This window comes from Pseudoliparis swirei, chromosome 7 (genome assembly GCF_029220125.1).
Source record: "Pseudoliparis swirei isolate HS2019 ecotype Mariana Trench chromosome 7, NWPU_hadal_v1, whole genome shotgun sequence".
NCBI classification, from domain to species: domain Eukaryota; kingdom Metazoa; phylum Chordata; class Actinopteri; order Perciformes; family Liparidae; genus Pseudoliparis; species Pseudoliparis swirei.
Genome location: NC_079394.1, coordinates 7447625 through 7460414, shown reverse-complemented (window position 1 = coordinate 7460414; position 12790 = coordinate 7447625). Strand labels below are relative to the sequence as shown.

The window sequence follows — 12790 nt, the reverse complement described above, 5'->3', positions numbered from 1 at the left end:
CCCCTGGAGTTCTGCTGTGGGTGCCACTTATCAGCCAATCAAAAAAAAGAAATGGGCTACACAATAGCCAATCAGAAAAAAACCCGTATCTGTTGTATCTGGGTAAGATTTAATCCAGCAACCAATGAAAATAAAGCATCCTGGATAGATATGTCACTTGCCTGTCTTCAAAACTTAAGAGCCCTGTTAATGACATGTGGTTCAATTAAGTACTCACTCTCTTAAACTTTAAATATTGAAATAATGTGATGTGTTGTGTTTGTGCGTGTGATTTTGTGTGGTGATGTAAACTCAGCTGTCATAACAAGCAGCAGGAGAGCATCTTGTTAACCTCTTGGTATACTGCATGCTCAAAACATCAGAGCATTGTTTGTTAAGGCTGCCCACATAGCATTTATCTCTTTATTTGCAGGCCTAGGAAAAGGACCCTCTCAAAAAGTTTCCTAACAGCTCTTTGAACAAGTAAGATGTATTATAAAGAATTTAACATAAAGACAGGACATTTGTGCAATAGAATCAGGCATGTTTTTGTAAATGAGAGTAGAGTTATTAAAAAACATTTTAATTATTTAAGGTAGCAAAGATGCCTCGTAAAAGACCTTTGCCAGGCCAGATTGCAGGGTACAACATGGGTACAACGCCACATTAATTCAAATTTCCTGATATTTGAGCCACCGACGTGCGTGGCTGCGTGCGCGGCAACATTTTGGTCACCCCCGACAAAATCTCACTCCAAGGTTTTTTGAAAAGTTGGCAGCTCTGCTTTAATACGGATGAAAGACTCGCAGCTGTGAGGCTCCGTTGCTGTTATCTCCGACGCCTCGGCGCCACATCATCAACACCGTCGACGAGCGGGTCAACCGTCTTCACTTCCAGAAGGTTCCGCCGTGGCGGAGATGAGAAGTAACGAGCCCCGCCGCCGAGTCCCAAATCCTGACGGCGTCGCGTTGGCCCCGCCACGCTCGCTTCAAGTCTGCCGTTTGAGTCGAGCAACAGAACACGGCGAGCCGCCTCACTCGCGAGCTCGTGGCCGTTTACTTTTGCCTTTGGCATTCCGTGAACACGTCGCAGTACTTTGTGATAAAACAACCCTCCCGCTGTCGCCCTCTGAATGCGTCGCGACTGACTCTTCTGTTCTCCACATTTCCATATTTGTCAGGTTGCCGTTCAGCTCCCGGTTTTTTTTAGGCATCGTCTGAATGCCAGTATTGCTTCTCTGCTCAGGTGGAACGTACCTCATTCTAATAACGTCCTTGTTCTCTCTCATTCCAGGTAATATCAACGACTGCTCTCTGCACTACTACTTCTTCCTCCTGGCAGGGATCCAGGGCGTCACCTTGCTGGTCTTCCTTATCGTCTCCTTCAAGTACGACAAGCCGAAGGGCAGAGCGGGAAGCCAGAGGCAGAGCCGCGTCTCCTCTTGACCGGCTCACGTCCCCCTCAGCATTCCTGCCTCCATCGCTCGTATCACTCGGTGCCCAAAGACCCTGCTGAAGCGGTACTTATCGAATCCTACAAGGGTTTGGTTTACCTCGGTCACAAATTGCCTGGTCAAAACTGTGTTTCGTATTTATGTTTATTTTAGCTTTTTAAGTGGTGACTCTTTATCCTGTGTTTTACAACGATCATGGTTTTACATAACTGGATGACTCCACAGCTACCACTGAAAGTATAGAGATTATGTTGTTTCTACTGTACTCCCTGACTCCTGTGGCCTTTCTTTGATCATTTGCACTTGACTTGAGGAGCGGTAGCATAAAAATAAGCGATATCTAGATATTTTCTTATGACGAAGAATGCGCAGTAGTTTTTATAGTTGAATTTTTTACTGTTTGTGCTCTAACAAAGTTTCATTTTAGGTCATTTGCTAACCATTTAACTGAGTATTTAAATGATTTCTGGACTGATGTGAAATGTTGTGCATTAAATGTACAGTGTGCATTATTTCTTGATTATAATTACCCCTGTTGGGCTTTTCAAGAACTTTAAGTGCCTATGCAGTTGCATCATTGTGATTGAATGGGACGTGTTTTTACTGGAGGTGATTTTATGTTGTTGCAGAATGATTGATTTTAATGACAGAAAAGGCCTCTTGTTTGGTGAGACTCCAAAGAAACTCACTTACAATTAACTTTTCTATTGTTTCAACTGTAATTTTGAGAGAAAATCTCCCACATTTGTTACCACATACTGTAAATCGACATAAGTCAAAGCTTATAAATCCTCTATTAGTCCTCAAACAGACCCATACATGAATAATAATAACGCATGTTAAAAAGACTCCATGACTATGAAGCTTCACAGGAGTTTTTCATTTCTGGTCAATCTGCAAAACTGCACGACAAACAACTAATTAGAAATGAGCCGTAAGCTTAACAGTCAACCTTGAGTGTAGAGTAGAATATCCTCTGCTTTTAATGCTCCGATCATGATTTAAAAAAGTGCAGACGTAAGATATAAAAATGAAACGTAGCCCATTCATAGGGATATCTTCTTTAAAGTTCAAATTCCATAGCTAAATAAAGCACAACTTTCACAGTATTTGTTGTCAGGGACGTTTTACAGTGTTGCCTGTAATTCTTTAAAAAGAAGCTTCTTTATTTGTTGTATTTATTAGACTGTGATGCATTTGTTCAGCTTTATACTGTTCAGAAGAAAGCTTGTATGTGAGTAGGTATAGCACAAGGTACTGAACTATTTTATTAAAACAAGAAAACTCAGGGCTCAAGGAATAGTGTAACGGCACACATAAAACAAGAAGCACTTTCTTGTGTTTAATTGGTCAGATAATTAGATTGTCCTTGTTTTATTGTATATTCCATTCTTTGTCATTTCAGTTCTCATCAGAAACATTTGACATATATTTTGGAATAATACTCTGTTTTCATGATGCTCCAGAACAGAGATATTTGTTGCCATTATTAAAGTATATTAACTGGAGTTTTGGGTTTATCATTTTCAGCCATTTAGTAAACGAGCAACAATTTACAATGTCTTGTCACAACTTAATCTGCTTTCACTTCTTCACACATTTATTATTATTTCTTTGCAAGCCATCACTGCCTTTACATGTACAGGTTGTGTGGTCAGGAGGTCAAAGAAAAGAGAACAATAATAGCGTGACCCTGTTGTTTTAATGAGAATCACAGATTGTGTCTGACAGCCTGCAGGAGGCCTTCTTGTTTAGGGCGACGCTTTGTTGCTGCGAAGGGAAACCCAAAGTAGACGGTGTAAATGATTTAATATTACAAAACACACACCTTGTGGTCGGCCGTTAGGGGAAAGGTTGCAAACGGAGGTTAAAATCCTCATTTTGCGTTCCCTTTGGAAGGCAGTATATTTCATCTTGGTTTCATCAGACACAGATTGAAATCACGACGTCATCATAGATCATATTTAATGCTGAGCCCTCGCAGCCACGAGGATCGGAGAGACGGCTGTTTCCTGTTTAATTTGGTCGGAGAGCCCATCGCCGTGACTGAGCAGACAGCTTGATGTTACCAACAAGATGCCCCCGGGTCATAATTCCAGTGTGGCGGCTTCTTTCTCATGTTGAGAGGAATTTCTGACACGTCGAAGTGGTTTTGGAGGCGGGATTGCAAGGCAAGACCAGTGAGATATATAGTTTTAGAGCTGACCTCCAAATATTTAAGTTGATTTACCGTCAGCATATCATACCTGCAAATTTGTCACCATTCGACCTATTTTGAGATTGCAGTGAGACGCGGAGAAAAGTGTGAAGTGGTGCTCTTCGCAATAAAACATCTTTGATGGGACGTGTCGAGTCTCGGCCAATCAGCGTTCAGATGTCGACATCGTTTGGGGGTTCAGGTTAGCTTGAATGTCAGCCCGCTACATCTGCTGCTGTCACGCTGCACGGTGTAGCGATGCTAACAAAGTACCCGTACGTTAAACACGATGTGATTTAGCATATTTTTAGTATCGATACTTCATTAAGAGAGCGATCAGAGCGCACGCGCTGCTCCGTGTCGAGCTGTCTGCGCACACTGCGCTGCGCAGCTCACAGCGAGAGAAGTGGCGCAGCTTTAGAGACCGACTTCGGCTTAAAAAACAGGTAGAGACAGAACAGATTCAGGGAAAAGTCCATGAGGACTGTTCAGGCAAAAAAAAAGGAAGTTGGTTCATGAATGACTTTAACCATATTATATATAATGACAATCAGGCACGTGCACAGACATTTTGCGGGGCAGGTGCTCAAACCCCAAAAAGGGCACCCAATGCCAAAAAAAAAATTCTGACAGTTGAACCATAAGCAGCATTACACTGATGATGCAATACATCCTCGACCTGCGTCTCCTCTGGGCAGCATCAGACCACTAGCTTACATTTTCTTTATGAATAAAGAAGAATTATTATATAGCAACAACAGTACAAGCGTTCTGATTGGCTCATGGGTCGTCATGCCAGCCACGTATTGCCCTCCTCGCTGGTCTGATACGGATCCGTATTGCCCTATTACGTCATTTTCAAATTGAGCGCTATTGATAGACATCAACAGCCAAGAGCAGTGGTCCTCAAACTAAGGCCCGCCTCCACATTTGGCCCGGCCCTCTGAACAAGAGAGGCCGTATGATTTTTTTTTCAGTCTGGCCACGCAAATCCCTGTTGAATAGACCGGAAAAAGAACTCTCTCTCTCTCTCTCTTTTCTCTCTCTCCTCTCTCTCTTCTCTCTCTCCTCTCTCTCTCTCTCTCTCTCTCTCTCCTCTCTCTCTCCTCTCTCTCTCTCTCCTCTCTCCCTCTCTATTCTCTAAACATAACTAACGTCAGTAAACAGCTGGACAAAGCTTTGAAATCACGGATTTCGTGAGATTTTGTTTTATTTTGTAGGAAACGTCGGACCAGTTGTGACGTCATGTTTTCAGCAGCGCTAATGTTGTGGTTGATTTATCACAAACAACGTCAGGGAACAAACACCGTCATGACCTGTGTGTCTGGTGCTGCGGGTCAGAGGAGAAGGAGGTGCACCCGTTTGGTGGCGCGAGAAGACCTGCGCGGAGGAGGAAGTGGAGGAGAAGGAGGGGGGGGGGCAGTGTTGCCAGGTCCGCGGTTTTCCCGCGGAATTGGGCTACTTTTGAAGTGTTGCCGCGGGTTGAATTGTTTATCCGCTGGTTCGGGAGACCTATTTTGCATGCAAATTACATGAATATCTTTAAATAAAAAGCCATATTTTAATTGAAATAATTTATTCATACCCAAATCCTACCGTAAACTGCTTTTAATGCTGGCAAACTAAACATTTGGTGTTACTTTGTAGATATTACAATACATTTGGCAATGATAGCAATGCTGTTGGACTTTAAAAGCAGTGTATATGGTTTGGCACGGGCATATTTTGAGTTCTGATATTGGGCTGGTTTTTGGGCTGGTTTTGATTGGCCATTGGGCTGGTTTTGTCACACAGACCTGGCAACCCTGGCGGCGGGGGCGGGAGTGACGTGAGCGTCGCGGAGCATATCGGGGAGAAATTCAAAGAACTCAAATAAATGCCCCGTCGGATATTAAAACACATTTGGGGGGAGTTTATGACAGAGAGAGTAACTTTTATTCTTAAATACTGATGAATGAAAAAAGTGGTCTCCAGCAAAAAGGGCACTTTACTCATCCAGGGCAAAGGGGCTGGTGCTTGAGCACCACTAGGGGTCTATCTGTGCACGTGCCTGATGCTCGTATTTATGGTACCATATTGTTTTTATGGTATTGTATTGAATTATATTTATGGTATGTAATATGTATAGAAGTTATAATATGAGTATCGTGACAAACAGGTAGAGACAGAACAGATTCAGGGAAAAGTCCATGAGGACTGTTCAGGCAAAAAAAGGAAGTTGGTTCATGAATGACTTTAACCATATTATATATAATGACAATGTATATTTGTTATTACTATCATTACAGGGCTGAGTCAGAGCGGAGGACCTTTTGTTCTTAAACTGTTTATTATCATTATTTAGATTTGTGGTCAGAACAATAAAATGACTGTAGTTGTGGTTCTAAAAGCTTTGAGGCTTCAAACAACGTGGATGTGGTGTGGTGACAAAAAAGAAAGAAAGTCACCTGCACCCCCCCCCCCCCCCCTTGTCACCTTTTTCACCCCTCATGAGTTTGCAGGTATGTATAATTGACATAGTCAACTAGGTAAGAAGGAAGCTGGTGCCTGTACTTCCGTGCCTTTGACGGTCACTTGCAATGTGGCAGTGTAACATAATCTCCAAAATACTAAACTGCTTGTAATTGTATTAGTAAGCCTTACCTGTGTAGTAATTCGCAACCAGCAGATGCTCCAGGAGATGTTCTTCCAGTAATCGGAGGATTAGGAAGTATCATGTTAATTAAGATAAGCTAATGCAGACACAACGTTTAAGAACACGGCCAAGCAGACAAATGGCCCGTCTCTAAGTGCTAATCATCCGCATTTACACAGACCTAATTATCTTATCGGAGCTGTCTTTGTTGGGCGGCATCCTGCAGCCTTTTCTCTACCACATTTTAAATGGGACAGTGTCGGGCACAAGACAAGTTGTTTACCTCGGGGTTCATCTGTTTCTAACGAGCTATTTCCAATGAAGTCGTGCTGAGAATATGAGCGACGGAGGATCTCACATTCTCACGTTTCAGAAAGTGTGTTCGTTTTGTCACTTGAAAGACAGTTTTCTGTGGGCCCGAGCCCGTCTGTGGGTCAGGGATGTTCATTCAGACGGACGATCTGTGAAATGAGCACATCCATCCACATCCATCTGGATCGACCCCAGATATCATGCGCGGGTCCTGTGGTTCAGACCGTCTTATCGGTCCAGAATGGGGCTGGATAAAACCGTACAGGAATCAAGATATATTTTTCTCAGCCACACTGAGATCATTTGAGCGTGCCGTATCTCGGCTGCCCTCTGACCCTTTATTGTTTTCCGGCAGAAAGAACAATGCCCCGACCTGTCTCGGGTCTCGGGGTGCTGGCTGATTCGTCGCTCCCTGCTGGGCTGGTCCACATAAGGACATGGTTGGGTTCTCCTCTCGTGCTGCCGGAGCTGTTTACTGACTTCTTGTTGCCAGTTTTGAGTCATGGCTCGTTCTCTTTGCAGTGCATATGTTTCTACCGTTGTGTGTGTGAGTTTGTGTAAACATCACATGTCAGAATCAGAAGCTGATTGTTAAACGGTGCCGTGGGGATGCACCTTCATTCTGGTCTCCAGTTTATTTAGGGGGTTTTAGATTTAAGGTTAAGTTTACGAGTTATGGCTTAAGTGGTATTCTATATTTTTTGACTGTCACCAAATCCGAAACCATCAAACCCAACGGACAGGACTTATTCTGTCAGACCTTCATTGTTGTATAAAAACTATTAAAAAAACCTGGTTTAACACCATTTTGTTGTTGTAAATCGGGAACACCAAATATGTATTAGTCCACAGCTAAAAATAGTCCCCAACAGCTGCTAAATTAACTGCTGTTAGAGAAACATTTGCCAAAAAAATAAATAAGAATAAAGAGCCCAGCTGTTTTACAATATTACATTTGTTTTTCATACACTTTGTCAATTTACATCTTCAGCTGCCACTGACAGGGAAGTCAAAGTATTGAGCGATTAACATGCTTCATGGTGAGTTTGTATGTCTTTGTGGCATTAATTGACAATTAGATAACTACAGAATAATAACTTTATCTATAGATGGCGGTCCTGACTGAGGTAAAGAGCCTTTTCAGGTTAGTGAGACACTTCACTCTGTTTGTGAACATGTGTGTGTGTGTGTGTGGGTGCTCTGTTGTGTGTCTTCCCACTGTGGTGCACAGGTGTAGTGATCAGTGGGGAGATTGTGTTTACAAGACGATTGGGCATATGGGGTCGCGTATGAACGCTGTTGTCTTTTTTCCCCCTGCGGCTCCATCTGTAAAAGTCGGTCGGACTTGAATGTCGAGCTGACCTTGTCGCCCCTCTGCGACCTGCTTGTTTGTGCGTGTTTAGTTGCTGTGAAACCACTTTGAACTGATTTAAAACTGAATTCACTGGAAGCAACATCAATCAAGCAGCGAATAATCATTTGGAAATTGCAAATACAGACCCGGCACATTAGGACCACAGGGAGCACTGCCAACCATTAGTGTGAGTTTGTTGGTCTCACATCATCAATTTAATTAAAAAAAAATCCATGATGGAGGCCTGGGGAAGCCTTTTTCTTTTCCTTTCAAGGAAGTCAAGGCATCAAGGCCGACGCAAATGAGTCTTGCGGTACCACAAGAGTGGAGGAGAATCCAATCTTTGCACCGCCTGTGCTGCGGCTCAGCAGGTGTGAACACGTGTCTGAAGCCAAATCCTCAAGGGGTTGGAGGCGGTAGGTCTTCAATGTTCTTCTCGTACCTGAAGACACTGAAGCCACCAACGACGGCCACGGGAAGAGAGGCGCGGCGGTGTGTTAATTACACAGGGCCCTTCATCAATCATGCCCCTTGTGGCTGACAGTTAAATCCCTCCCAGACCTGCACTGGCCCCCCTCGCCCTTCACAGTCCAGCAGCTGAGCACAGCGGCTCCGGCCCCAGCGCTCAGCACACGGGCTCGTTTCAATCCCCCGCAGTCAGTGATGGAGCCACAGGAGCAGGAAACTCACATCGGAGAGAGCCAATCGCAGCGCAGGAAGAAACAAAAAGAAACATTTCAGGACAGCAGAAGCAGAGACAAAAGAGAGAGCATGGAGCGTTTTGTTTGTGTGTGTGTGTGTGTGTGTGTGTGTGTGTGTACAATACATTTTACAATGTCAAATGTTTGTACTCTTCAGTTGTTATTTTGATGAAGAATGAATTACTGAGCTTTAGAGGCCCTGCAGTCAGATTTCTAATTTCCTTCAGACAGAGCCAGGCTAGCTGTTCCCCTTTTTCTTATGCTAAGCTAAGCTAATTTCCTTCTAGTTGTAGCTTTATATTTAACGCGAATAAAAGTGGGTGGTATAAATTTTCTACGACAGCAAATGTGCACATTTCCCAAAACTGCTCCTGCCGTTATATCAATACCTATCATGACTGGTTATCAATCGATTTGAAATTCATAGATGTTATTTAATGGTGTTAATTCATTGGCCCAGCATCCAGTCAATCAGGAGCAGAACCCCAGAAGTAGAAAGAGAGAATCAGTCGACAAGCTGCTTGAACTAATTAAATAAAAGTAGAAAAACTGCTGAATTTTCATACAGGTGTCTGGACATTCAGTGCTGTCATAACTCACCTCACCTAAACGGCATCCCATAATTACACTCACAGTAGTGCTACTATTTGCTTGACTATCTCACCTCTCCTTCCAAGCTAATACTGTGAGCGTTGCTGATTAATAATCTGATCCACACGGACAGTTAACATAACGTGAACGTTTCTGTGCTCGATGGAAAATAATAACACCAAAAAACGCAATCAGCCAACGCCACTGTGATGATAACTTTCACTGAGGAAAATGCAATTTTTCAGCCGACTGCCTTTGTTTAGGAAGTTTTCAGAGATGATTATTATTTAAGCAATTATCTGAATACTTAAAGATCCATTTCAGAAAAGAAAACCTTGCCTGTAATTATCTGTCTTTGTATCTCAACTCTCCCGAGAGATGGAAAGCACATTTCCTCCCAGTTTGTTCATCAGCATGCCTTTCCTGGGGGTTATGGCACTGAGGTTAACACTGAGGTTAACGAGACCTCAATTGGCATTTTCTTAACTTTAAACTGGGGGGTTGCAGTAGGAAATGTCAAGTGTCCGGGCATTTAGTTTAAAAGATCCTTCATCCATTGGATGTCATGTGAGGGAACTGCATCTAATAAACAAGATGGGAGTATTAATGGATGCTGCCTTCCTCCACCGACCAGCGTTAAAGTGGAACAGATTGTGTTGTGGCTTGTGGCTAAATTGCCTCTCATAAGATACTCTTGATACAAAGATGAATGTGTAAGTGGCTCAACCACACTCCTCAGCTGACCTCAGGCCTGAGAAAGGCCTAATGATGCTGTGATCAATAAAAGCTGATACGCACTCTTGACATTGTTGTGTATTTCTTAAATGTTATGAAAAATACAATTTACAGAGCAACAATACAATGCGGTGGAGACTGTTCTGCATATAGAAATATTGCAAGCCTTTATTCTTTAATATTGCTGATTATGGCTTACAGCTTAAGAAACTATCTCATAAAATTTTAATATTTCCTCAGACCAAGTAAAAAATATTTATAACAGCTGAGTGTTTGTCAAGGCTCAGGAAACCCTTGCAGGTGTTAATTAGACAATTCAAGTGATTTGTTTAATACCCTACTAGTATACTTTTCATGATATTCTAATATTTAGAGATAGGATATTTGAGTTTTCAGAATAAAAGGCTTGCAATATTTCAGTTGATTTGTAATGAATCCAGAATGCATGACATTTTTGTTTTTTAAATTGCATTACAGAAAATAAAGAACTTCATCACAATATTCTAATTTTCTGAGACAGTCCTGTATATCTCTATATATGAATATATATATACACATATATGTATACAAATATATACATCAGGTTTTCTGGCATGTTAAGGAGGATGATCATGAACCAGAAATTTGGGCCTTTTTTTTTTTTTTACCATCGACATGCAGATATTTCTGGTTGCTTGCTTTGACCTTTCCAGAACTCTTCCACAGAATAAGGATCTGGCATAAGAAATTAATATCCAAATGTTACAAAACTTCCAAAACCATTTAATGTGCACTCACATTCAGAACATCTATCTAGTCATGTTACTGTTCGTTTATCTACATGTTTAATGAATAGTACATAGTCCTGGGATCTAAACCCCGTAGTAATAAAATGAACAACAAATGAAGAAAGAAAACCACCTGCGGCCCAGTTCATTGTTGTTTTCTTCATCAGTCACTTGTGGAGTCATGACAATCCTCTTTAATTAAATGACCCTTTGGCAGTTTGGGGATGATTCTGAAGTCAATTCCAGGGTCCGGTCTCTGTCCAGACCCACTTCCCTCTGAAAGGCATACGGGTGAGTTTGTTACAAGTGCACACAGTACATTATGCCACCTCTTTTAAAGCGCTGTCATTTAACCTTTCCATGTAATTGCGCAACTCCTTGGAGTCTCCCAGCTCCACGTCTTGGCAAACCCACTTCATGTCCCGGCTGTGGCCTCCAGTCAGTGTGCTCACCGTGGCGTAGCTGCTGTCTGAGGGGATGGTGGTGAACGTGGTGAACTTCACTCGCTTCCTCTTGGTGGTGGGCGAGTCTCCCTTGCTATCCTTGACGAGGCACCCAGTGTCTGCTGCCCGGTGCACTTGGCCCTGCACGTTCTTCTGGGCTGAGCTTCCGTCCAGCAGGTGGCTGCCCTCCTCAAGCCCGCCGCTCGAGTCCATCATGGAGGTCTGTTCCTCCTGCTGGGGCGACAGGCTGATCTGGCTCTCCAGCAGCTCGGCCTCATTCCCCAACCACACCCAGTCGTGGGCGTGGTTCATGTTCTCCTGGCCCTCGATCGAGAGCTCCTTGTGGCGGTATTTCAGGGTGTATGAAATGCAGTTGATGAGAAACACCAGGATGGCAAGGCAGAAGACCCCCAGCAGGGCGTACATGCCGATCTCCAGGTCTGTGAGCCCGCGAGCAGTCTGAATGAGGTCGTCGTCCATATTGCGACCGCGGGGCAGGTCCACTTGTGCAGGGAAGTCGGCAAAGTCAACAGGCATGTTACGCCTCCCGTCATCTGAAAGTTTGCCTCCAGTGGGTCTGCGCAGTATTGCGCTTCTCGTGGTGGTGGCTCTCTTCAACACCCCGTCCTCCATGTCAGAGACGGAGCTGCCATAGTAGTGCGTGTCGGGGCCGGTCCTGTCCTGGGATGGGGAGAGCCTGCCTCTGTTCTCCATGTCGTCTCCGTCGGGGCCGTCGTCGCTGCTCCCTCCTCTTGAGGCGTCACTCTGACCAAACTTCACTCTGACGTTGCAGCTCCCGGCTGCCAGGACGCTGCGCCGCTTGAACTTCTGGCAGACCTCGCAAACAGTCATTTCCACCCTGACCAGCAGGCCTTGGCCCTCCGCCTCCGTCACGATGACGGGCCACTTCCACGAGGGGTTCTGCTGCACCGTTACTATCTCGTCATCGAGGGAGGTGGCCGTCAGGATGAAGAAGTCGCCGTTGTACAGGTCTAGAGGAGCCACAGAGCCGTCGCTGAACTGCAGCCATGCGCTGATCAAGGCCTCCTGTGAGGTCACACACAAACAACAACATGCACACAGAGAGAGAGAGAACATAGTCAGTGACACAGACAACATGTTGTGCCTTCATATTACAAATAAATGGAAAAGATCAAAAAGTTTACAATGCATTAACACGTAAATTATTTTTTAAATGGCCACACCTCTTGGTTGGAGAGTTAGAGCATCAACTAGTTGTTGTCCAGGTACTGTGTTACAGCCCAATGCTTGTTGCTACTGGAGTACAGTGCCATGGTAAAAATGATTATTTGCATATAGTGTTCCTATACAGTGTCTTCGGAGCGTTCTAGTTGTGGAAGACACTGTAAGACCAATGCAAGCGGACTAATTCGCTTGCTTCTGATATCTCAGCAGCTATTCTTTCTAAACTAAGGAGGATAACGATTAAAAGATAAGCAGAAAAGATCAAACGGGAACATTAGACGGGTGAGGATTTGCCACACGTAGGCATCTCACTGCCCTCTCCTATACTGCAACTTCACAATTTGCCTTTTAATGTTGCCAAAGGATAAATCCTCAAATGCGCACAAGTAGATCTCCACAGTGGTCTGTCAACGCTGC

The 12790-nt window shown here is 43.8% G+C and overlaps 2 protein-coding genes across 2 annotated transcripts in view; one reads left to right on the top strand and one right to left on the bottom strand.

Moving 5' to 3' along the window:
• The window catches only part of slc15a4 (solute carrier family 15 member 4), a 32510-nt gene extending 29570 nt beyond the window's left edge, over positions 1-2940 (top strand). The window contains exon 9 of the mRNA XM_056418836.1: positions 1273-2940. Within this exon, the coding sequence (XP_056274811.1) occupies positions 1273-1424 (152 nt within the window). The 3' untranslated portion in view covers positions 1425-2940. The remainder of the gene's footprint in view (positions 1-1272) is intronic.
• Positions 2941-10696: 7756 nt separating this feature from the next.
• si:dkeyp-14d3.1 (transmembrane protein 132C) overlaps positions 10697-12790 on the bottom strand; it is a 141550-nt gene continuing 139456 nt past the window's right edge. Inside the window, exon 9 of the mRNA XM_056419477.1 lies at positions 10697-12214. Within this exon, the coding sequence (XP_056275452.1) occupies positions 11045-12214 (1170 nt within the window). The 3' untranslated portion in view covers positions 10697-11044. The remainder of the gene's footprint in view (positions 12215-12790) is intronic.